This window comes from Panthera tigris, chromosome B3 (assembly GCF_018350195.1).
Source record: "Panthera tigris isolate Pti1 chromosome B3, P.tigris_Pti1_mat1.1, whole genome shotgun sequence".
Lineage (NCBI taxonomy): Eukaryota > Metazoa > Chordata > Mammalia > Carnivora > Felidae > Panthera > Panthera tigris.
In genome coordinates, this window is record NC_056665.1 from 121,340,116 (window position 1) to 121,364,377 (window position 24,262).

Consider the following 24,262-nt stretch of genomic DNA (forward strand, 5'->3'; position numbering starts at 1 on the left):
TTTCCCAACAGGGAGATCTGCCCATGCCATGGGAGGTGGCCAGCTCCAGGCCCTCCGGTCCCCAGAAGGTGTATTTGGTGTGCGTGTGGCTTTCTTGCCAGAAGCTGGCCTGCAGGCTCACGTTCACCGGGCACTGCTTGCTGGGCGCCTGCCCCCCAACCCTGCAGCCCCTGCTGGGTTATTCCTGCCGCTTCTGCCACTGTCCCTCTTCTGTCTTCCCCCTGCCCACCTGGCAGTGTATGGATGCTGCATATGGAAGGGTCCCAGCAGATTACATGGCAGCATGGCTGGGGGTTTCCCCCTCTGCATTTGGGCCAAGTGCAGCTGGTTCTGAGAGAAGGTGGTGCAAATGTTGGGGAAGTTCCAGAATCCATTCACGTCTCGACACTTCCTGGAGACCCAGGGCAACTGGCCAGCACCCTCGGCCCCACCCTGACACACACACAGCCGCTCAGCCTCCACAGTCACTGTGAGGGTGGGATGGGCGTGCTCTGGCTCCTTAGGGCCTACGCATCACATCCAGGCCCTCTCCAGGCACCTCCCCTCTGGCCTGCCCTCTCGGCCCACCCTTGGCCTCCACCCATCACTATCTCACCCCACCCCACAGCCCACTTCCCAGCTGCCCTTCTCCATCCTTCCACCCAAGCACCACCTCTCAGACTTGATTCTTTCTGGAGGGGGCTGCCTCCGAGGGAACCCAGGATTGCCTAGAGCCTCTAAGAAATGCCCCACTGGGCCTAGAGTAGCTCCATGCCTGCCTGCCTCTTCCTCAGATGCTTCTGGAAGCAAAGTGCCTATCAGCAGCATTGCATCCTCTGGGGACCCCGGTGCGCGGTGTGGACTTCCCTTGGCCACCACCACTAAAGGAATGTGCCAGAATGCCGAAACTTCTCGTTATTAATGCTATGATTGTGCCTTGAATAAACAAGTTCTCCCAACCTCTGCTGGCCTGTACCTCTGCATTGGACCGGCCCAGCAGGGTGTCCCCCGTCCTGAAAGAGCTGGAGATGCTAAGGGATGAACCTCCCTATGGCTGCCAGGCTGGAGCACCGTACCTTCATGGCTTTAGCCCCTGAAGCCTTCCCAGGCCCCTGTCCTCACAGGGAAGGCCTGGCAAGTGCCTCCTGGTCTGCTGGAGAGACAGGAAGTGGCTCTGCCTCACTCATTCTGCTGTGAGTGCTCTCAGAGCCCCCCGGGCAGTAGCAGAGAACTTCCTGGTCCTCGAGCTACCATGCAGCTGTTGGAATAGGCTTCTCCTGGGCAGCAGAAGCCCCAGGGTGAGTGCTGGGCCCCTCAGTGGGTCGCTGGCCGGACTTGCTGCTGGGCTTGAAAAGATGAAGATTTCAGGAGGAGGCCACCAGAAAAAGTGGCAGACAAGGCTCAGGCCCGTGCTGGTCTCAGCCCGCAGCACAAGGGCAGGGGGAAGTGGAGGAGAGGCTGGCCTCGGGGAGGTATGTGCGGCTGCCAGGTCAGGCCCGAACGGGATTAGAAACACCCTGTAGCAAAGGCTAGTTATGCTTGCTATGTTGGACCCGCAGTAAGTTGGGGAAAACGTCCCTGCTCTGGGGAGTGTGTCCTGGCCCGGGAGACCAAAGTTCTGGCCTTCCTCCAGCCGTGACCCTAGGCTGGTCACACCACCAGAAAATAGGGGTAGGGGACAATACTCTGCCCTATTAGTGAGTAGAGCAGATTCAGCAGACCGAGTGGGGCTGCAGGGGGAAGCTTCCTCCCTCACTGCTCCCTGTGAATACACAGGACAATCTCAGGCTGCTCCCCAGCCCCCATCACTAGACCCTCTCCTCAAGCTTTCGTAGTCCATTGACAGGCATGGGTTTGAAGTGCCCCACTGGCATGAGCCTGGGCATAGGGCCAGGGCCCACTCCCTTGACCCCTCTCACCCCAAAGCAATTCTTTTCCAAGTCAAGTCAGATGAGAGCCGCAAGGGCTGCTTCAGAGGAGAGAGAAACATGAAGGCCATCGTGGCTGGGTGGCAGGGGCTGTGCCCTGAGGCCTGGAGACAGGGGTGGGCTGATGGCTGATGGAGGACCAGGGGCCTTTTCCTAGGATCCTCAAAGCCCTGCCACAACAACTGCCCCTCAGGGTCTCCTCCCAGGTGCCAGCAGCCTCCAGGGTCCCCCAGATCACAGGCCCTGGGCCATCCCTTGCTTCAGCAGACCTTTCAGGGGACTTTGCTCAGGGAGAGACAAAGACACAGATAGGCAAGCTACAGATGGTGGGTCCTAGCCCCAAGCATGTCAAGTCCCCCACAATGGAATTGGTCAGTCTTCTCTCAGCAGGCCAGGAGCACTGGAGGCCCAGGAGGTCCATATAGCTGGGCTGGAGTGGGACTGGGGCACAGGCCAAGAGGGAAGCCAGGTGCCAGGGAGGCCCAGGATCCCAGTCTGACAGGACTCTGCCCAACAGGGCACTGGAGCACCTGACTGTCAGCTACACTCTGTGGGGCTGGGGAGGAAGCAGAAGAGCACTGGGCTCCAAGAGGCTGTGCCCGGAGGCCAAACCTTGGGGTGGTTTCAGGCACCTCCAGGGCTGGCTCCCCACCACCTAATCCCGTCGTGCTGGGGGTAGCTCAGTTCTGTCCCGAGAACACTCCAAGCTGTCCAGAGCCAGGTTTCTAAGTCCACTCTGGGGCAAGCCCTGGGGGCGGTGGTGTGGCGGGGATGGAGGAGCCTGGCTTATGGGAAGGCAGTGCACAGTTTTCTCAATAGAGCTGTTTCCTAAACATCGGATGGCCCCTGGGCCTTGACAACCCATAGCTGCCCAGCATATCTCCAGCCTCAAATGCTGGGGTTCTCTATCTTGGCTGCAAATGAGAGTCTCCTGGGAGATTTTAAACAATCCCAGTGTCCAGGTCCCATCCCTAAACAAATCTGGAATGGGGCCCAGGCACCCCTATTTTACAAAAGCTCACCAGGGGACTCTAGTGTCGAGGAGGGTTGAGTGGGCAAGGCTCTTGTGGGTGGGGAAAATAATCACAGCCTATCACCCCTGGAGCAAGGGAAACTGGTCTCAGCACCTCACACTGTCTCTAGCCTTGGGGAGGAAGTAGGGGGCCCCCAACCTGTACATAAGTACAAAACCACAGGCTGAGAGGCCACTCCTCCCCTCACACTGCCTCCGGGGAGCTCAAATATCAGGCAACAGGTAGGTAATCAACAGGCCCAACGTTTGCCTTCTGTCTTATAAGCCATTAATACCCAGTGCCCACACAACTTCCATTATAATCATCTTACTTTGTAATTGTTGTTTGGGCTGGAGAGACACACATGGGGCCTCAAGGGTCCCTTCCGGCTACCCTGTCCCCTTCACCAAGGGTCTGAAGAATCACCTCTTCTCTCTCCTCTAAACACAGAGCCCAAAGTCTTCCCGTTTTGTTTGCAATAGATTATAAGTGCTATAAACCAATGTATATGGTGGGTGTCAGGTAGGGGCAAGGGCTTTGAGGAAAACACAAAGCTGGAGAAGGAGGGGAGTGACTGTAGATGGGAAGGATCTGGAACAAGCTTTTCTGGGGATGAGGCATGTGGGGGCTGCATGAAGGGGGTGCTGGGCCGATCTGGCCCGGGAACAAATACAGGGCCCTGGGGCAGCGGGGGTGGGGGTGGGGGGTCAGGGCACACAGCAGAGTGAGGCCATATCTGAGAGGGCAGCAGGACCCTGGGCTTTATCCCCATGATGTGGAGGCTACTGGAAGTTTCCAAGCTGGGGGTGGGGATGGGGAGGGAGATGTGATCACCTAAGGTTCTGAAGCAATCACTGCAGCCTCTGGGTGAGAACAAGGTGGAGGTGAAAACCTGTTGGGGTTCTGTTGGAAGCATCCAGGAGATGTGGCATGGTAGCTCCAACAAGAATGAGGCAGGGAGCGAGGAGAGAGACGGAGAAGTTTGGAACAGGTCTGAGGATCCACGGATGGATTAGATGTGGTGTCTGAGAGAAAGCAAGGAAGTGAGGACGGCTCCCAGTTCTTCTGCCTGAACAGCTGGGTAAACTGGTTTACCAAGGCAGAGGATGCTGGAAGGTGCAGGGAAAATACCAGGCTCTACTTTGGTTGTGTTACGTTTGAAATGCCTAGTAGGGACATTGGGCAAGGGTCTGGATACCGGGGTCTGGAGTGGGGGGCATTAGGCTGGAGATGCAACCCAGAGTCATCAGCATCTAGGTGTTTAAAGCATGGGACTGGCTGAAACCTGGGCAGGAGCTAAGGGGAGGTCCGAGGGAGATGAGAGGGGGTCCACAGGGAGAATGAAGAATGAGAAAGGAGGAAAACTAGGAAACCCTGGCATCCGGAATCCAAGGAAAGGAAGGGATTCAGAAAGTAAGCAGGGAGCCCCAGCACTAACCACACTTGACAGTGAATACAGGGCAGAGGGGAGTGAGTTCAAAGACGCCCTGAGGAGGCATCAGCCAAGTCAGAATGCTGGAAATGCCACTGGACAAGTGAACTGGTTTCTCCCACACATCAAAGGCGTGGGGGGAAGGGAGAGGGGAGGGAAAGTTTAAGAGACACAACCAGATGCAATGTGTGGCCCTTGACTGAATAAACCACCTGCAGAAAGACATCAGGGAAATCTGAACGCAGACCGGGCATTAGGCAATGTTGAGGAGACACTGCTCATCTCTATAGGTATGCTGATGGCGAGGATGAAAGCGGAAAGGGAATCAGCTAGATGTCCCTATGGAAGACTTTACAATGGCATGAAGTCTTAGATTTGCTTTAAAACTTTCCAGCAGAGGGCGCCTGGGTGGCGTAGTCAGTTGAGCCACTGACCCTGGATTTTGGCTTTGGTCACGATCCCCGGGTCATGGGATTGAGCCGCCTCGGGTTCCCCCGCTGAGTGTGGAGCCTGCTTAAGATTCTCTCTCCATCTGCTCCTCTCCCCAACTTGTGCGCTCTCTCGCTCTGAAGTTTTTTTAATTATTATTATTATTATTTAAAAAAAACTTTCCAGGAGAATAAAAGAGGTGGGGGAGATCTTGAGCTGCTCACACGGATGCTGGCTGAGGTACACAGAGATTCACTAGGCTCAGGTTTTTGTGCATGTTATATTTTTCCATAATAAAAAATTAAAAAAAAATTTTTTTTTTGGTGTTTATTTTTGAGAGAGAGAGACAGAGTGTGAGCAGGGGAGGGGCAGAGAGAGAGGGAGACACAGAATCTGAAGCAGCTTCAGGCTCCAAGCTGTCAGCACAGAGCTGGACGCGGGGCTCGAACTCACGAACCGCGAGATCATGACCTGAGCTGAAGTCAGACGCTTAACTGACTGAGCCACCCAGGCGCCCCCATAATAAAAAATTTAAAATGAAGGAGTGATCAACTCTTCAAAGGGCTACTGAGCCGAAGAGCAAGGTTAGGAGTGGGACTCAACCTCTGAACTGGGCAGGACAGAGGTCCTGGGTGACCTTGGTGGTAGCAGATCAGGGGCGGGGACGAGAGCCTGGGTGAAGGAGGCTCCCATTCTCTCATAGGCGTGAGGAAATGAAAACAGCGAGGAAAGACACTTCTGTAGAGTTTTGCTATCAAAGGAAGTAGAGACGCAGGGCAGTAGCTGGAGTGGGAAGGGGCCGAGGGAGGGCTGGCTCCTTGTAGAAGATGGGAGGTGGCTGGGAGAATGCGGAAGAACACAGGAGAGAGAGGGTTCAGGGCCGAGACTGGCACCGAGGAAGAAGGAACCACCCCCATCCCACATGCACGCACGCTCAAATGCACGCACACTCACATGTACACACACACACTTGCATGCGTGTGTGCACACACAAGTAGAAAGGCAGCCTTCAAGAGAGGTGAACGCGCCCATGCTTACAATGGCTCAAGACCCAGGTCAAAGGAGGGTGTTCGGCCTTTCCAGAGGCAGGTCACCCCAGACAAACATTCAGGAGCCTGGCTGCCTGAGTCTCAGCTGTTAGGTCTCGTGAAGGAAGCCTTCTTTCACTGGAGCCTTTGGGGCTCGAGAAAAAATGCTTTTGGTGCCATAGGGAGAAAAGCATCCTCAGCATGCTCCAGACCATGTCTGCAATCACACAGCCTGGCAGGCCGGGTCACCAGAGCTTATCCAAAATGAGGCCCCAGCCGGGAGCTAGAGAGGCCCTGCGGGTACCAGCAACATTGGTCTTGGCGGAGAAAACCGAAGCCTCAGGGCAAGGGCAGTGGGCCCAAGCGGAGCCCCTCCAACCCTTCACAGCCCAGCCCCAGGGCCCCACAAGGCTGTTCACATGATGCGCACTCTTTGTTTTTTAAAAATGTTTATTTAGGGGCACCTGGGTGGCTCAGTCGGTTAAGCGTCCGACTTCAGCTCAGGTCATGATCTCGCGGTTTGTGAGTTTGAGCCCCATGTAGGGTTCTGTGCTGACAGCTCAGAGCCTGGAGCCTGCTTCAGATTCTGTGTCTCCCTCTCTCTCTCTGCCCCTCCCCCACTCACGCTCTGTCCCTATCAAAAAATGAATAAACGTTTAAAACAAATTAAAAATGTTTATTTATCTTTTTTAAGAGAGAGAGACAGAGAGCAGGGGAGGGGCAGAGAGAGAGAAAGGGAGAGAGAGAATCCCAAGCAGGCTCCGTGCTGTCAGTGCAGAGCCCGACGCTGGGTGAGATACACCATGAGATCACGACTTGAGCCAAAACCAAGAGTCAGTCACCTGGCCAACTGAGCCACCCAAGTGCCCCATCATGCCCACTCTTAATGCTGCTGCACGTTCCTGGCTGGGTATCTACCCTCATCTGCTCGCTCTTCCTGACCACACACACATTCGCACACACTCACACATTCTCACACTGGCTCTTCAACTCCAAGGTGCACTGCAGGCAAACCCATTCAATCTCCTTAAAAAAGCCCACCCTGGGATTGGCACCTGCCCAATCAGGGAGGCTCTAGAAGTTTTCCTCAGAGACCCTATGAGTCTTTGGTGCCCTTTGCTGCTGTCCTGGTGCCTGGTCCATTCCTATCCCTGGCCTCACTTTGTCCCCTACGGGGTGGGCTCTCAGACCCCTGACCAGTGAACTGCTTCAGACTCTGGATTAGTGTGGGTGCATGTTGTAACAAAACAACCCCAAATATATAATGGCACAAACACAATAGATGTTTGTGTCTCTTTCCTGGAAAATTTAAAATGGGCCCTTGCTCCACAGGATGGAGAAGTTCCTTGGCCCTACCAGGCACTTCCGATTAGTGGGTGCTCTCCTCCAAGCAGCAATTCGGGGACCCGGGCTCCTTCCATCTTGTGGCTCTGCCACAGTCAACACATGGCCCTCAAGGTCACTGTAAGATCTCTATCCGGCTGGCAGAGGGATGACAGAGCATAGAGGAACTTGCAGGAGTTTGGAAGGACCAGGTCTAGAAGTGGCGCACAGGTCCACACATTCCGTTGGTCAGAACTAGGTCACATGCCCCACCTGTTTGCAAAGGAGGCTGGGAAATGTAGTCTGGCTGTGTACCTAAGAGGAAGAGGAACCGAATTTGGTGCCTGCCAGCCAGTTTCCATCACAGACCCCTAGGTCCATCTCTGCCATTGGCTTCTTGCCTTCCCCAAGCCTCTCCTTTCTTTTATATCCACTCTCTGGCCTTGGCCCTCCTGACCCCATCCTCCCACCCTGCCCTAGATCCCCCACCTTACAGCTTCATCTGGCACAAGCTGACACCCAAGAAAAGACCAGTCCCAGCAGGTCAGAGAGGCACACAGAACAGGTTTATTCCTCATGAGTTTATACAACCACAGCACAGAGCAAGAGGTAAAAGTGCAGACAGCTTGGGCAAGGGCAGAGGGCCCCCCCTGCTGCTTTCTCTTCTATCGCAGCCTAAGTACAGACACACACCAGGTATTAAACGTGGGGAGCTGTGCCCGGCAGTGGATGTGGGCAGCATCAGAGAGGCAGCGTGGGGCAGGTGAGCCCCAGCCCTGCTGGGGCGGGGTGGTGAGGAACAGCCACCAGAACTCAGGCCTCTTTGGAGTGAAATCCCCCTCCTTCCGTGACCTTCCCCAGCCCCGCCCCACCCTGGCTGGCTAGCTGGCTTCTACAGAGTGGTACTAAAGGAGTTCCCAGCAGCAGCACTGAAGGAGGGAACTGGAAACAGCAACAGAAAAACTACTCTGTCACGTGACATCTAAGCAGGCCCCTGAACCCTGCTGAGCCCATCACAGACCCAGGTCAGCTCTCCCTTCCCCAGCAGTTCTCTTGATCGCCTGCTCCTACCACCTGTGATTTCACCATGAAGGCTAAAATGGTCCCTCTTGTTTACTTATGAAAGGCAGACACCCCTGGGAGAGAGAAGAATGGAAAGCAGGCAAAATGGGAAGGTGCCTGAAGCTCAGCCACCCACTCCCTGCTTGGCCCAGCTCACCTGAGAAGGATGGATGACCAGAGCCCATGCTCTCAAAGATCTCCACCTTCCCAGCCCCGTGCCACCTCTGTGACCCAAACATTGCTCCTCTCTTAGCAGAGGAGGGGATGCTAGAGGGGGAAAAAGGCAGGCAGGGAAAAGCTACTGGGGACACAAGGAAATCCAGAAGCCCCTTCTTGAAGGAAAAGCCACCCCTGTCTGCAGTCGGAGATGAGGAGGACTGAGACCCAGCCCTGCTCCATCACCTCTCCAGGGTGGTCAAGGGGACAAGGGCCTAGGTGCAAGGAGGCCTAAGGGGAGCTGGGCTACGACAGGCACAGAGCAACAGACAGACACAGACAGATGGGGGCCTCCAGGTGGGGGCTGCTGGCCAGGGGCTGCCTCTTACTCGCCATCCCAGCCTCGACTCATGGCCTGTACCACGGCCCCGTAGAGCTGGCTCCAGGCGGCCCGCATGGCTGGTGTGAACGCAGGGCCCAGGCACTTCTCCAGCATGTAGAGCAGGGACTCACCCACCGTCTGCAGAGGCAAGTGGCACCTTGTCATTCCTGAAGGCAGGAAGGCATCGTTCCATTCCACAGGTGAGAAAACTGAGGCCTGGACCTTTCTTTTCTCCTGCACAGGGTCCATGCTTCCCGAGCAAGATTCTGCCCCAATCCTTGGGTGCCACATCGGGTCCCCTTTTCCCTTAAATGTGAGGCCTTATAGTGAACCAAGCATTTCATTCCACTCAGCCTTGCAACCATCCCATGGTTGCCTGGGACCCCCAGCTCAGACCAAGCAAAGTCACTGCCCCCAGGACTCAGTTTCCTCCTCTGCACAGCAGCACTCATGGTATTAAGATCCCAGACTCTGCAACCATACAGACCTGAATTCACTTCCTGATTCCACCATTTATGAGCTGTGTGGCTTCAAGCAAGTTTTACAACCTGAGCCTCAGTTGCTTCATCAGTAAAACAGGGAAAGTAAAAGTTCCTACTTACCAGATTGCTGGCATGATTAAATGAGACCATCTATAAAGAGCCCTTAGCACAGCATCTGTACACAGTGAGCCTTCAAGAATAATAATGGCTCTTGTTTGTTATTAACCATAACAAAATATCGCTTACTTATTCCACAAATGTTTACAGAATATCCACTAAAGACCAGGCACCGCACCAGTGCTCTAGTTAGAGAAGCCAAGGTGAGCGTGGTCCCTTCCTCGGTGTGCTGGCCATCTGGCAAGGTGACGGGACTATGGGGTAGGCTGTCACATCCGTGGCCCCCAGTGAACCACATTTCAAGGATTCACGCCCCCTGAGTGGGGTCCCTCCACCTGGAGCCTGAGCTCATCGCGTGCCTGGCTTTGGCCAATGGGCGTTACCAAGGGGGCTGCAAGCGGAGGCAGGAAGTGTCCTGGCACATCGGGGTTCTGCCCTCTTGGAACTCAGCTGCCACTCTGCGAGGAAGCTCAGCTAGGCCACCGATAACGAGACACCACAGGATAATGAGACACCACAGGGAAAGAGGCCCCAAAGGATGACAGGCCAACTTGGATGCACCAGCCCCAGCTGTGCTCTCGGCTGAGTGCAGTACATGAGTGGCTCCAGCCCCACCATGCGGAGCAAAAGCACGGCCCCTCCAAACCCAGAAATCGTTTGCTTGGGATGGTTTTATACACAGTTATAGGAAACCGGGCAGACTGGCGAGTCCCAAAGGCTCCTTAAGTTTCCACGGTTCTAAGAGAAGCCACACCACGGAAGAAGAATTGGAGGCTCAGAGAGGTCAAGGCAGTGCCGGGGGTCACATGGCGGGGGAGACACAGATGCAGGCCCCCAGCCCTAGTCATCTCAGGGTATGGAATGGGGAGAGAGAACAGGTGGGCAGGGAGGACAGGGAGAGTGGTGGCCTCAGGTCCGGAGCTCCAGAGAGAGGGGGAGCCCCATTACCCACCGAGAAGGAGCTGAACTTCACACCCACGGCACGGTGCTTCTTGCCCAGACCAGCAAGGTACTCCTCCAGCGAGGACAGGTCCTCTACATTGGTCACCGCAGTGTCAATCACGAACATCACCTGCCAAGGCAGAGGAGCAGTGAATCAGAGAGGTCAGAGCAGTGCCACCTGTTCACAACCACAGTCTAGATGGGGGTTCCAAACAGAAGTAAGAGAGGTCACCAGGACCCTCAGTTTTCCAGGATCAGAAATGTAAGGCAATCAGGGCACCTGGCTGGCTCAGATGGTAGAACGTGCGACTCTTGATCTTGGGGTTGTAAGTTTGAGCCCCATGTTGGGTGTATTGATTACTTAAAAATAAATAATAAAATGTTTTAAAAAGAAAGAAAAGGAAGAAATCAAAGGAGGAAGAAAGAAAGAAGGAAGAGAGGGAGGGAGGGAGGGAGGGAGGGAGGAAGGAAGGGAGGGAGGAAGGAGGGAAGGGAGGAAAGAAGGAAGGAGGGGAGGGAGGGAAGGAGGAAGGAAGGAAGGAAGGGAAGGAGGAAGGAAGGAGGAAGGAAGAAAGGAAGGAAGGAGGGAGGGAGGAAGGGAGGAAGGAAGGGAGTGCAAGGCAATCTGAGTTTGCATGCAGGAAGTACTCAACAGTGGCCAAACTACTAATGTTATACTGTGAAGGCAGCTCCTCCCCTCTAAGGGTCTCAAAGCCCTAAACTTGGCAGCTGGATGGTGCTGTCCACCCTGGACAAAGAGAAACTGAGGCACTGTGAGAGTCACAAGCCTCTAAGGGGAACCCCAGCTTGGTTGTCATAGGCAGATGGTCCTAGTGGATCAGTGCCGACACCACCCTCAGGAGCCAGGGACAAGGCTGAGGGCAAGGGTGGGGCTCGGACCAGCTGGCTGAGCACAGGGTGCCCCAGACTCTGCTCGGCTCAGCACAGAAGGCAAGGAGCAGATGCCCCTGGCATGGGGGAGCAGCAGGAGGGGAATGAGACCAGACCAGGGCAGGAGGAACTTTCCCTATCCCAAGTCTCTCATTCTCTCCCAGGAAGGCGTTCTGCTGGATCTCAGAGGCCGCTCTGCCTTGTCTCACCTTCCTGATGTGGTCCAGGAACTCGGGGGAGGACAGGCAGTCCTCTGGGCTGGAGAACTGGCGGCAGTTGTACTGGAAGAGGGGCAGCAGGTCAGGCTCCAGGTCAAACAGCCTGTGGGGGGAGGCCCAGGTGTCAGTCCCTACAGGCCCCCCCCCTGGTTCCGCGAGCCCTAGCTGCCCAGCAGTGGCGGCGGGCGGGGGAGGGGTGCAGGGATTCAGCCGAAACCTAGAACACACCCACCAACCGGGCACTGACCCCTTTGCCATCTTTGCCAGTGCTCCTTTCCCTCCTCCTCCACCGGCTCTGAGGGGCATCCTCAGTGAGTCTCTAGGCCTCTCACAGGACCCAGCATTGAGAAGCCCCTCCATAAACAGTTCAGAGGGCTGGGACAGGGAGGGGTCCTCAAATAGGAAAGCCCTTCTCTCTGTCTCTGTCTCTCTCTGTCTTTTCTCTGTCTCTGTCTCTCTCTCTTCCACTCTTGGGTCAGAACGTCTGAGTCTCATCATGTCTGGGGGGGCTTGGGCCAGTGATGATAGCCATACTACTGAGAATTCCTTACACCTACTGGTCATTGAATACTTTACACGTAGTTAACTTCTGTATCCCTCACGATCCTAAGCAGTAGGTATAACTGTTATCCCAGGCTTACAGCACAGAGACTCTAAGTAACTTGCCTATGGTCACACAGCTTAGAAGCAGCAGAGCCACAGAGGGCTCCCCTTTTCCCTTTTTGTTGGTGTGGGAGGTGGCAGGGGGAGGCGGTGGTTTGCAAAAGCCTCCTCAGAAGTTCCCGGCTGGCTTTGGGAGCCAAGGCTCCTGAAAAACCATGGTGACAGAGCATTGGCTCTGGTGATGACAGAGGGGTTACCTAGAGACTCTAGAGGTAAGGTTGAAGACTGGCCTCCGTGCCCTTGGGTCTGGGCAACCCCTTCCCCCTCTCCCCAGGGGTGAGATGTGGGCATGTATCGTCCCCTCCCTGGCTGTTCTCTCCTCCCAGCCTGGTCCTTTCCTCCGAAAGGTTTATCCTTCTGTTGGCGGCCTGAAGTGTGCACTCCTAGGGCCTGGCCAGTGCCTGCCCTCTGGGAGCCAGGCACACCCTCCCCTCACGGGCCCTCGGGGCACCCCTCAGGCACCACCCAAGGAAGGAACACTCAGGAACAGAGCCAGGGAGAGGGCGCAGCGCGGGGAGCAGAGCCCGCTGGCCAGAGTGTAAGGAGATCCTCAGGGGAGGACAGCCGCCCGCCCCCGGGGAGCGCCACCCCCCCTCCCCACGGCTGCGCCCACCGCCCGGGGAAGCGCAGGAGGGGCTGCGCCAGCCGTTGCCGCGCTCGCTCCTTTGGCGCACTTCTGGAAGCGCCCCGGCGCCGCCGAGGCAGAAGGCCAATCTTCCCTCCTCCGGCGCCGGTGCAGCCGCCAGGAGCCCGTTTCTGGCGAGGCACCCCGCCACCCGCACCCCCGGGGCGCTCGGGGAACCCTCACCTGGCGAACAGCACGGTGCCATGCTCCAGCGGGCTGCGGCTCACCGCCCGCCAGCTCTGCCGGATCAGCTCGGGCTCCGGGCGCTCCATGCTGGCCCGGGGACGCGGGGCGCGAGGCTGGGACCCTCGGGGCGCGGGCACCGTCACCGCACGTGCCGCGCCATCTCCGCGGCGACGCGGGCCACTCCGCACCCCCTACGGCCCCCCGCGCCTCAGCCGGGCGGGGTGTAGCCGCCGCTCCTTGCCCGCCCTAGGTGGAGGCGCCCCGCCGTGCCCGCCGGGCTGGCGCTTCCGGGGACCCCGCTCCGGCCGCTGCGCCCTGCGCGCCCCGAGGCTCCGAGAGCGCCCCGCCCCGCGCCGCCCGGCTGGGGCGCTTTAAAGCAACCGCGGCCCCCGCCCTCCTCCGTCCGTCAAGGCGCTCATCTCTGGGCAACCGGCTGTGGCCAGGGACGACCTGGTGGCCTGGGAAATGCCTGGGCTTCAGAGCTTAACAGAAAACGTCGAGCCTCTCTGGGCCTCAGGTTTTCATCCGGAAACTGGTGATGATTTCACCACTTGCTGGTTAGGTCACCCAGTGGAACTCGATCACCTTAGGAGGCTCTCTGCATGTGCCACCTCTCCACAAGCTTCCCTCAAGCCCTACCCGGAGGCATTAGACTTTGTCCCCCTTGGCACAGGTTCTCCTTCCTTCCGCCCAGAAATCAGACCAGGGGAAGCCCAGCACCTGCCTGTGTGACCAGGCCCAGGCTGGAGAGGCTCTCTGCCCTAGCTCTGGGTCTGAGGCATCCTCACTCCCCATCCCTGCACTTTGGGGGCCACCAGGGCTCTCAGCCTTAGGGACAGGGCTGAGACTGCAGCCATTTCCAGGCAGGGCTGGGTGTTCTTGAGACATCATCTTCAGCAATCTGTGAGCTCCAGTTCTAACCCCAGCTCTGCTGGCCAGGGCCAGGTCTGGGGTGCAGCAGGAGTGACCACTGCAATACCTGGACATTGAGGGAGTTAAGTGCCAACATGCTATTCCACGACTTTCAATAGACTTTCAAAAAACTTAAACTGAAGTACTACTTCATCCTCTAACTTGAAGTTCAGGTAGTGCGATCTCTTGCTTGCCATTCAGGGTGTGAAGCGGACCACTTGCCAGGCCTGAGCCTCTCTCTTTCAAGCACCAAAGTTCCCCCGGTCCCACCCCAGTGTGAGTGGCCCGGGCTTTGCAGGGCAAAACCCTCGTTTATCTTTCATCATTTCCAGTCTCAGAGCCCAGCTCCTCCCAGCCTGCCTGCCTACTTCTCTTTCAGTGTCCTCAGCATATGGTAAGGGGGGTGAGTAGTGAGGTCTCTAGGGGCCTTTTGGCCCACCTCCTTTCATTCCATAGACACAAGACAGTGCTCAGGGCCAGTGGTAACGAATAGCCTGAGGCTCCATGCCCAGGAGTTTGTGGGGGTGCGTCCCATTCCTCTCTTCCCCACCTCCCCACACATCTCTGGGGTCTCTGGGCTGAGCAGGAGAGCCAGGCTAGAAGGCCTAGCTTGTGTCCTAAAGAGTCTGAGATCGGGGACTAGATTTCTCATTCAGTATCCCATGATCCTGCAGCCAGGTCAGCAGGTCAGGGGGGAGAAGGCCATATTATGTCTCTGGTGAGCTTCACCTTTCAGTCCCCAGATGTTCTTTGCTCTGTGCAGGCCACCTGGCTTATCTAAGGTTTCCCACTCTACCCAGTCTGCATTTCCTGGCAACAGTCTCTACTTGAGAACTTCTTGCTTCCTTTCTCCTTTGGGAGAAAGTGTCTGGGTCTAATAAGTTAGTTCATGGCAGTTAATGGTTTTAGCTGGTAAGTGGTAGAGTCAGCACTCACTCTGCCTAGAATTCTAGAGCCAGGAGAAGGGTTGCTAAGTGCACTGTAATCCCTGCTTCCCTGGGAGAAAAGGCTGGAGAAACCAGCTGGGCCTCTGCAGGGCCAGCGGGAGAGAGGGGAGAGGAGGTTCCAGGAGACGGAAGGTCTGAGTCCGTATCAGAAGTTCCCAGGATCTCCCCTCCTTGCCTGGCATCTGCATGACTCAGGCAGGAGGTGCTAACAGAGGAGAGCTGAGTGCTGTCCTAGAGCCAGTGCTGTCACTGAGTGGACTGTCAACAGTAGACAGTGACAGAGCTGGCATTCATGGAGCACTCCTGTCCCAACTCTGTGCAAGGCTCTTTGCGTCATTTACTCCTTTTCTTCATGCTGTCTCTGCCAAGAAGGTACCATTTGTTTCAATCTGGTTATACCGTTGAGGAAACAGAAGCCCAGGGGTTCGGTAACTAGCCCAAGATCACATGGCTGTAAGTGGTGGGGCCAGGAGTTGCCCTCAAGTCTGACTCCAGCCTGTTCTCTGGACCTCTGTGCTCCTCTGCCCCCTTCACTTTAATGGACCATGACCAAGAGCTCTATCCGTAGTTCAGACCAAACCAAGGTCACTGGGTTTGGGTCAGTGGTTACTGACTGGTGTACTGGTACTGGTATACTGGAGCTGACTCTTAGATCGCCTCTGAGAGCCAATGGTGTGCACTGATCTTTCCAGATTCTCATCTAGTGACGTCAGGTTGCTAGCCTGAAATGGGCCATGGTGAGAATATGTACACCATGGAAATTGGCAAGTGCTATACACCAGGCCTTTTTTCCCCTCCCAGAAAACCACTGGTCTGGGTGTACCAGGAAACACTGGGCCCCGGGTGCACTGTGGATGCGTTAAGCAGAATGCACAAAGGAATGTGCTAAACGTGGACACCTCTGAGCTGAGTCCAGGCCTTCTCCCCGGGGACCCAGGGTTGTCTGTTGTTCTGGGAAGGTGCTTCTATCCCAGGACCAAGCCGGAGAAACAGAAAAAGCCCAACTTGGTGTCCAGTCCTGGCCCTGATATTGACTAATCACAAGAGTTGAGGCAAATAATTTAATCTCTCATGGGTAGAATGGAGACAAAAGCAGCACTGGCTTCACTGTGCCTTTATGAGGATGAAGTGTCACTGATGTGTCGGTGCTTAGTAAACTAAGCTGTGCCGGTCAAGTGTGTTTGGTCCCTTCCTAACTTGCCTGGACTCGGCGTCTTCCTGCCCCTGAAGCACATCCCCTTCCCTGCCTCCTCTAGCCCCTCTTGTCTCAAGGGGGAGGGGGAGTCAGGCCACCTGCACCTCACAGGGCAGTGCCACTCCTCTCCTCTTCCACCCACCGCGCCACACACACCAGCGCTCACCTCCTTGGGACGCTCGCCATCGCTCCTGATGACAGAAGACCCCTGCGAGATGGGGCCTCTGGCGAGCACAATGGCAGCTGCTACAGTGCTGGGCTGTGTGGCTGTCTCAGACATGGACACTCTTACTCTCCACTCTCCTTGCCCTACTGTGTGGCAGGTTACCAGAGAAACAGTCCAGCTTCCTACTTATTTTGGGATAAGTTTAAATAAAAGAACAGCCCTCATTACTCAAGTCACCTTGTACGTGGGAGGGCCCCAATGGCCCTCGGGGTGACGGGGCTCACCTGCCCAGCCAGGGCCTCTGCTGAAATTAGAATGGCCTCAGACACTGGGACACGGTGGAACGGTTCTTGCCCCCAAAACATTCCTCTCTTTCTGGGACCCCGAGGGAAAGTCAGGTTCAATTAAGTACAACAAGAACACCATGGCTTTCAAAATAAGGGCTATTTATTACAAAAGTAAATGGCCTCTGATTATCTGTGGAAACCTTTTTTTAATATAAAATTGTGGCTCAAGAAGCTGGCTGGAGGTTGTGCTCACAAACATCTTCCTCCACCAGCAAGTTTGTGGGGCAGATCACATTTCCGCCGATTCCTGGGCACTGGAGCTCATACTCAGGGCACCACCCTGACAGCCCCTCTCCCCAGCATCTGCCAACAACAGAACCTGAACACTTGCAGCTGCGTCCACCCGCACAGCCTCGTCCCCAGAGAAAGGTCTGTTCATCTGGGCTAAGAGGAAGCGGGGGGAGTGAGCAAGCAATTCTCTCATCCTTGGAACACAGTAGAAGAGACGGAGGAACCCTTCGTTCCCAGTGTGGCCAAATGAGGAGGGAGCCACGGGGAGGAAGCTGGCTGAGCTTTCTCCTTCCCCACCCTCCCCCAGAGTGGCTGCCCCTCTGGCTCCTTCAGGGTTCCTCCCTTCCAACAAGTTCCTATTAGGAAAGAAGAAGGTGCAAGGGAACAACGGCCACCTCCCAGTTGTCATCAGGCCAGTGCTCTCAGCTGAGAGGCAAGCACAGATTCCTGCACTCGTCCTGGGTGGGCAGGAGAGCCCACCCAAATGGCTGCCCCCACCCAGCTCAGAAGAAACCAACTCTCTGCCTTTGGGGAGGAGAGACAGCGGTGCGGTGGAAAGCGTAAGCAGAGGTTCTCCATCCCTGTTCTTTCCTTCCAGAAATGCAATTAAGCACACAGCCCAGACTCAGCACACAGGCAGCACTTCCTGCCAGGGGAAGTCAAAAGGGCTGCAGCCCTGGGAGAGGGAGGTCATCACACCCCAGATCTAATTAACAAACCTGCCTTGCTTTTGACATTGCTGCATTTCCTCTATTAACATTAATGATGGCTGGTCCGAACGGCTAAGGATGGCCAGAAGCTTCCCTCCCCACCGCCCAGTAGGTAGCACAGTCTGTCCCTGGGACCAATTTCCAGTCTCCGTGGCAACCGCCTCCCAGAGATGCTCTAAAGAGCTCTGACCCTGTCAGAATTGGTGGGGGCTACAGAGGAGGGAAGATGAAGTGTGGCAGAGCCTCATCATTAAACCTGGAAGCATCACAGCCCTCCGAGACAAAATACTCTGTCATGTACTTGCGGGAGGGAGGCAGGCTGAGGAGCTGGCCTTGGGCTGGTTCGGTTCTCACCCAAGGGTTTCCTTAATCTCTTCTATTTGGGGAAGAAGTGAAAGGAACAGCTAGCTCTGAGCTTCTTCCTTGGGCTTTAAAGTGGCAGAGAGTAGAAGCTTTGCTGCATTTCTAGGTGCTCTGGGTCCTTGGGGAAAGAGATTAGTGAAACAGTGACACAGAGAAGGGGGAATGAAACGGAAATGGGGTGTCAGCAGGGGAAGACTAGAGAAGTAAAAGGAACACCTCATGAGTGACAGGGACATCAATCCGGACGGGCCACACGGCCTACTGGGACCCCAGCCCGGCACCACAGATCCCTGCCCTGCTGCCCATCACCCTCGGCTGCTAAGAAAGGGGCCCCAAAGGTTCTCCCAGCCATCAGGAGAGTGTGTCTGCCCCACTGTCGCAGCCAGGCTGGATGCAGAGGGAAAAGGACGGTAGCAAGAAACACCTCTGGCGAGCAGGCCCTGCGAACACACAGCAGCCCAGGATAGGGTGCCATTCCTCCCACAAGACATCACGTAATACTCTGAGAGTGAGGAAGCCAGGGCTGGTGAGCTCTCAGCGAGCGGCCTTGCTCTGGAGACTTCCCAGCAGCTGCCGCCCGGGAAGCAGCTGGGAGGCCGGCCCTCCAGCCCAGAGGTGCTCCGCTCTGTTTGTTGGGAGGAGAGCAGCGCAGCGTGGACAGTCCCATCTGCTCTGCCCTTGGTGATATCTCAGAGTGGGGTCGGTGAGCTCAGCCTTCTTGGAGGTCAGAGAATTTATGATGGTCTTACTTTCAAGCCAAATTCAGTGTGAAGGAAAATACCAGAAAATACTACTGTAGCCCTGGACTATTTCTTGAGTTTATGACACTCAGCTGTCCACAGTCACAGTCTATATTCCACAGGTATATGGGCACATGTACCCTCACACCCCCACACACATCCCTCCTTATGTTGCACACTTGGGGAAACAGACCAGAGAGGTGGTGTCCTCTATTGCTGGGCCATTCCCAGTGGTGGGACCTCTGCAGACAGAGCCGTGGCTCTCCCTTGTGTTGAGTTAAGTTCCGGGTGTGCCCCCAGAGCTCGGTCCTGGAAGGCAGCAGAATTCCTCAGGCTCCTCGGGCAGCTTCGCCCACAGCTGGGAGGGTCCAAGGGCTGGCTGCACAGCTGGCTATGCCCAGAAAGTTCCTGGACTCAGGCTGAAGTCCTTGCAGTAGCCTCAAAAGTCCCATGATTCAAGCCACCTTAGTCCTGCCATGGGACTTCGGGGATCCTGGGCTAGGGGACCAACCATCCCGTAAGCCAGAGGGTGGAAGAGGTAGAAGCTGTGAGAGAGAATCCAGAGGGGGGCAGGTGGCATCCAGTGCCTTGGCATCGGCAAGCAGCCCTACAGACCCTTGAAATTCAGCCATCCCCCTCCCCCCCCCCCCCCCCCCCCCCCGCTAGAGTTCATTAGGTCTTCTCCACCTACAAGATCTGCTTGTTCTTGTCACCACAGTCTGTCTGGGTTCGCCGTTTGGGCACACTGTAGTCTGAGAGCTTAGCAGATGCTGACTTAATGACAATGAAGGAAAGGGCTCCTCCCAAGAGGCCCCAGGGAGAGACCAGCCCAGGGGTCTGGTCATGGCTGTTTGGCTCAGAGTATATGTTGTAATGTGCATGTGCTCTCAGGTCACAGACCCACCATTTGCAGTTCATGCTTTAATGCTGCCTCCCTGGCAGCACTAAAGGCCAGTGACTCTCAACAGGGGATCTGTGAGACTGGCATGAAGGTGGGGAGAGGAGGGGAGGCTTGCCAAACACCCTCCTTCCAGTTATTCTGAGCCACAGCCCACACCACTCTTCCCACCCTCTCCCTCAACCTGCCTCCTCCAGAGCTGTCTGGTAGGGAGCCATGGTCATATAAAACCTGGAACCCACTGGCAAAAGGAAAGAATGCAGAGTTAGCCCCTGTTTCTCCTATCTGGCTGCACATTAGGGTCACCTGGGGAGCTGTGAAAAATGGAATCAGAGCCTCTGGGAGTGGGGCCCAGTTACCGGAGTGCTTTAAAAGCAGAGTTTAAAAGCAGAGTGCTTTAGAATCCCAGGGGATTCTAAAATGCATCCAGGGCAGAGGCATCAGACTTGTGGGTGGAGAGTGGGGGACAGCTATGCAAGGAGTGGGGAATACTCACCTGTAGGCAGTTCCCAGGAGCAGGCTCAGGTTTCCCACCACATACAGGCCCCTGGCCAGGGAAGAGGAGGCCAGGCTCCAGGCCCAGAGCTGCAGGAGAGTGTCCCACAGAATGCCTAAGGGAAAGAAGAGACCTAGCACCAGTCTGTCAGAGGATGACTTCTGGGGATGCCTCACGAAGGAGCCACTCCAGGTCAGGAAGCAGGGAGACCCCCCTCAGCATTGTTCCTCTGCCCCTCTCCCCCAGGTCCAGGTAGGCAGTGCTGACCTGTCAACATGCTGGAGAAGAGCATGGCTGGGAAGTAGTGGTGGAAGTAGAGAATCCGGCCCATCAGGAAGAATGGGAAGTAATGGAGAATCCAGCCAAGCAGGAGCTGACCGCCTCCTCGCAGCAGGACCTGGGACAACCCTGGGCCCCAAGCAGCACAGCCCAGGTTAGCAGCCAGGGAGAGGGCAGAGACCCGGGGTCCTTGTCCAGCTCTGCCCCTTCCCTGCTGTGTGTCTGGACCGGGCTGCCTTTCCTCATCTGGAGAATGCTGAGCAAGCCTAGGCAGCTGGAAGAGAGGAGCAGCTGGCCCTCGAGAGCCTTGCACATTACCCACTCAGGGAGGCTGGCACCCATGCAGGTGCACCAAATACCAACAGGAGGCAGCCTAGCCTCTAAAGAAACCAAGATGCTCACATCCCACAGGTAGCTGCCCCCATCCCACCTCCATCTCCCACACCTTTGCTGCCACACAGATCTTTGCAGCGGCCGACAGGAGAGAGGTGAAGTTGGAGATGAGGATGGAGGGGGACATAGGGGGCCTAGGACTGTGGCTGTTCACAGAGGGAGCGGCACAGGGTAAAAAGAGCCTGCAGGAACGTCTCAGGGGCTGCAGTCCGTGCCCTAGGGGCTCCTCCCTACCCCACTAGAAGATGGGCCATGGAACAGGGAGGAGGCAGAGGAGAAGAGGTGGGTAGCTCTCTACAGAGTGTAAAGGTTAAAAGCGAAGTCTCTGGGGACACCTGGGTGGCTCAGTCAGTTGAGCATCGAACTCTTGATTTCAGCTCAGGTCATGATCCCAGGGTTGTGGGATCAAGCCCCCATGTGTTGGGCTCCATGCTGAGCATGGGAGCCTGCTTAAGATTCTCTCTCTTCCTCTGCTCCTCTCCTCTGCTCTCGTGCTCGTGCTTGCACTCTCTCTCTCTCTAAGAAAAAAAGTGAAGGCTCTGAAGTCAGACTGCTTGGGTTTGAATCTCAGCTCTACACTTACAAGTGTATGTTCTGGGACAAGTCTCTTCTCTTTGTGCCTTTGCTTCCTAATCCATAAAATGGGGGTAAGAATGTTCTACTCTACAGGGCTGTTGGGAGGATAGGCATTCGGTGACTGAGCTTTAAAGAAGGGAGAGAGTGGGGGCTGAAGGCAGAATGGCCCAGCAGAAGTATAGGCCCCAGCCAGCTGCTAGGTCAGGGGAGGGAGAGCCCAAGGGACCCAACCTTCAACCTCCGCAGGCAGGTGTGCCCCTCTCTGCACAGCTACAGCAATGATGCTCCCCAAGAGGAGGTAGAGGGCAATGCTCAACAGATTCAGCCACCAAACCACCTGCATGGAAAGGAGAATGGGCAGGTGAGAGGAAAGCCGCAGCCCCCAGGCTGAAGGTCTACACAGGGAGAGGGCTGGGCACTCACCGGGTTGCCAAGCAGATACACACGGAAGTCTGTGTCATTGATCCCTGAGAAGCGCAGGCCCTGTGGGGCAGAGGACACCCTGCTGATCCAGGGCCCAGTGCATCCAGGCCACACGTGCTCCGGTGGGGGGGAAGACCAGTTACCTTTCACAGATAGGGAGCCCGGGCAGGAGGCTCAGAAAGTGCCAATTCTACATGAGCTCTCGGGGAAGGTGGGTCAGAATCAGGACAAAAAACAGAGCCCTGTCGGCCAGCCACCTCATGCCAGGTAAGGCCTTGCCTAGTTACCCTAGCTCACCCCACCCAACCAAGTCTCAGTGATCTCCTTTTTGGCTCCATTTCCTGGGATAAACTCTAGCCTTGAGCCCTACCTGATAGTTGATAGGCCAGTGCCAGGGTTTGGACGTGAACTCATTGTCCTTGGGTTTGAGACCATTGTTCCCCTGCAGGAAAATGGCAAAAAGAAGCTAGTCAAGGCAGAGATCTAGAGAGCTGACAGAAGTGTGAGCAATGGGCATCTCTGACATATGGCCAAGTGTCCAGAGGAAACCCCCCCCTACCGTCCCCCTCCCTGCAGGGAAGTCAGGTGCTCATTCTCAGTCCCTGTTCACCTGCTTACAACTGCCTTACTTCTCCCAACACACAAGCTTCCATTTCCACCAGAGACAGTCCATTCAGACCCACTATGCTTGAGAGAAAAGAGAATGAAAGACTTGTTTCCTGTGAGCACAAAACATACACCCATCTTTCAGACCAAGGAGAAGGTGTGAAGAGAGCTAGTGGGGATACAAAATCAAGCCGACTTATGTGTTCCCTCAGGAACCCAATTTCAAACACAGAACCAGAAATCTGATGAATTCCCAGACTTGGAAAAAGTTACTTTAACCTAGTGTTTCTCAACTTTTTTTTTTCATTATTGCCCCTCCTGGAACTTTTCAGACATTTTTTCCCTAAATGCCTCCAATGACATTTTAATACCACAGCAATACTGTAAATATGTCTATATACTGGATGACTACCTATGCTTCATACATGAAAAAGTTAAGGGTTTTCTGCCCTCCAAGAACACATTTTACCCTCTGGGTGATATTACCCATTGAGAATACATACTTTACCCTGAAGGAACAAGATTCAGCCCCTTTAATCCAGTAGCTAAGACTGTCCAACAACCTGCCTCTACACGGCAAAATCAGGGCTTTTCAAAGGCAAGAAGGAAAGGATCAGGACCCTGGATACTAAGCACAGGTCTGGTGTCAGCCTCATTATCAGAACAAATTGAGAAGGCACTTCCTGAGAACAGTTGTAAGATGCTGTGAGTTAGGTCAGGGTTTCTCCATTGAAGGGCCTCAGAATGAAGAATGAATCTGGACCCCAAAGGAGCTGTGGAGGGAAATGAATTCCTTCAAACCAGTGCAGTTCAGTCCCAGGCTCAAGGACTCCAGCCAGAGCTATAACAAACCAGGGGCATCGTATTTACTACATTAATGTCAGAAATCCAGTTCCTTTACTAAACCAAGAAATGGAAGGAAGGAAAAGTCTGTAACCATTAGAGGCATATACATTTGTACACCGTTCTCTATGCTTAACACCTTGAGTGGGCTCATTCCAGCTGACCTCACCAGACGAGGCAGCCTTCTCTGCACAGGACTCAGGCCCTCCACTCAGCTGGCAGAAAAGCCCTCTCCCATGCAGTTTCCATCATCTGGACTATTTTGATCTCTTTCCCCATCTTGATGCTACATTGGTTGAGTAAGAAAGCTCCCTTATGCCCTTTTATTCTTTGGCTCTACCTCTTAGATAATGAAAGAAGAAACGAGACTATTCAGACTTAGTCTTAAAATTCTACCCAGACGAGGACACCTGGGTGGCTCAGTTGGCTGGGAGACTGACTCTTGATTCCGGCTCAGGTCATGATCTCACGATTCAGGATATCAAGTCCCATGTCAGGTTCTGCGCTGACAGTGCAGAGCCTGCTTGGGATTCTCTGTCTCCCTCGCTCTCTGCCCCTCCCCCGTTTGTGCGCATGCACACACACATGTGCTCTCTTTCTCAAAATAAGTAAACAAAACTTTAAAAATAAAAAAATTCTACCCAGACCTAGAATGATATTTTGACTGACAGGCACATATTCAAAGGAGCTATGTCATCAGGCCACAGTGACAGCTACAAGCAGAGAGTCAGAGAAGAAGTGACCCAGAGATCACTTGATGTGAAGTCATCACCTCGCAATGTGCAAAAATGACAAAATCTGAATTTTTTAATTTAATCTGGTGGAAGAAGTCAACTATATTTACTGAGTACCGCCTATAAAATCACTTCCAGGGAAGTCCACTTGACAACGGCTCAGCAGGGGAAAAATAACAATCACTACACCTCTCTGCTGCCCTGTGGGTGGAGTGATAATCACAAACCTGACTTGGGATACAGTGACTCTTAAACACCATTCCTGCAGAACACTGGTTTCCATAAGCCAAAGGAAAGGGGTCTCTTCTATACATCCACACTGCAGCAAGGTTTCTCTAACACACCGGGAGAAGTTAAGATAATGGGTAGAACTTTCTCAACTTAAAGCTCTCTTCTCTCAATTGTTCTTACGCCTTTGAGCTACAACTGCTGTCAGATACCAATGATGGAGAGTACAAACAAAGAATCTTATAAAACCTGCAAAAGACTCAATCAGGCCCCCTAAATAGTTCCCAAGTCAAGGAACTTGAGGGGGCTCATGGTAGGG

General features: G+C 55.0%; 3 protein-coding genes across 12 annotated transcripts in view; 1 reads left to right on the forward strand and 2 right to left on the reverse strand.

The window, feature by feature from the left end:
* The window catches only part of TMEM63C (transmembrane protein 63C), a 74,107-nt gene extending 73,169 nt beyond the window's left edge, over positions 1–938 (forward strand). For all 7 annotated transcript variants that reach the window (XM_042990212.1, XM_042990210.1, XM_042990211.1 and 4 more), the window contains one exon: positions 774–938. In XM_042990212.1, the coding sequence (XP_042846146.1) occupies positions 774–920 (147 nt within the window). In that variant the 3' untranslated portion in view covers positions 921–938. The remainder of the gene's footprint in view (positions 1–773) is intronic.
* A 6,755-nt stretch (positions 939–7,693) lies between these two features.
* NGB (neuroglobin) lies at positions 7,694–13,063 on the reverse strand. Its single transcript, XM_042987779.1, has 4 exons — positions 12,854–13,063; positions 11,374–11,485; positions 10,284–10,403; positions 7,694–8,870 (listed from the first exon to the last, which is right to left on the reverse strand). Exons 1-4 carry the CDS (start codon positions 12,940–12,942, stop codon positions 8,736–8,738), a joined length of 456 nt encoding a protein of 151 aa, XP_042843713.1. The 5' UTR covers positions 12,943–13,063; the 3' UTR covers positions 7,694–8,735.
* Positions 13,064–16,501: 3,438 nt separating this feature from the next.
* The window catches only part of POMT2 (protein O-mannosyltransferase 2), a 43,270-nt gene continuing 35,509 nt past the window's right edge, over positions 16,502–24,262 (reverse strand). For all 4 annotated transcript variants that reach the window (XM_042990217.1, XM_042990218.1, XM_042990219.1 and 1 more), the window contains 6 exons: positions 21,903–21,974; positions 21,533–21,592; positions 21,341–21,446; positions 20,129–20,269; positions 19,862–19,976; positions 16,502–19,012 (listed from right to left, as the gene is read on the reverse strand). In XM_042990217.1, the coding sequence (XP_042846151.1) occupies positions 18,907–19,012; positions 19,862–19,976; positions 20,129–20,269; positions 21,341–21,446; positions 21,533–21,592; positions 21,903–21,974 (600 nt within the window). In that variant the 3' untranslated portion in view covers positions 16,502–18,906. The remainder of the gene's footprint in view (positions 19,013–19,861; positions 19,977–20,128; positions 20,270–21,340; positions 21,447–21,532; positions 21,593–21,902; positions 21,975–24,262) is intronic.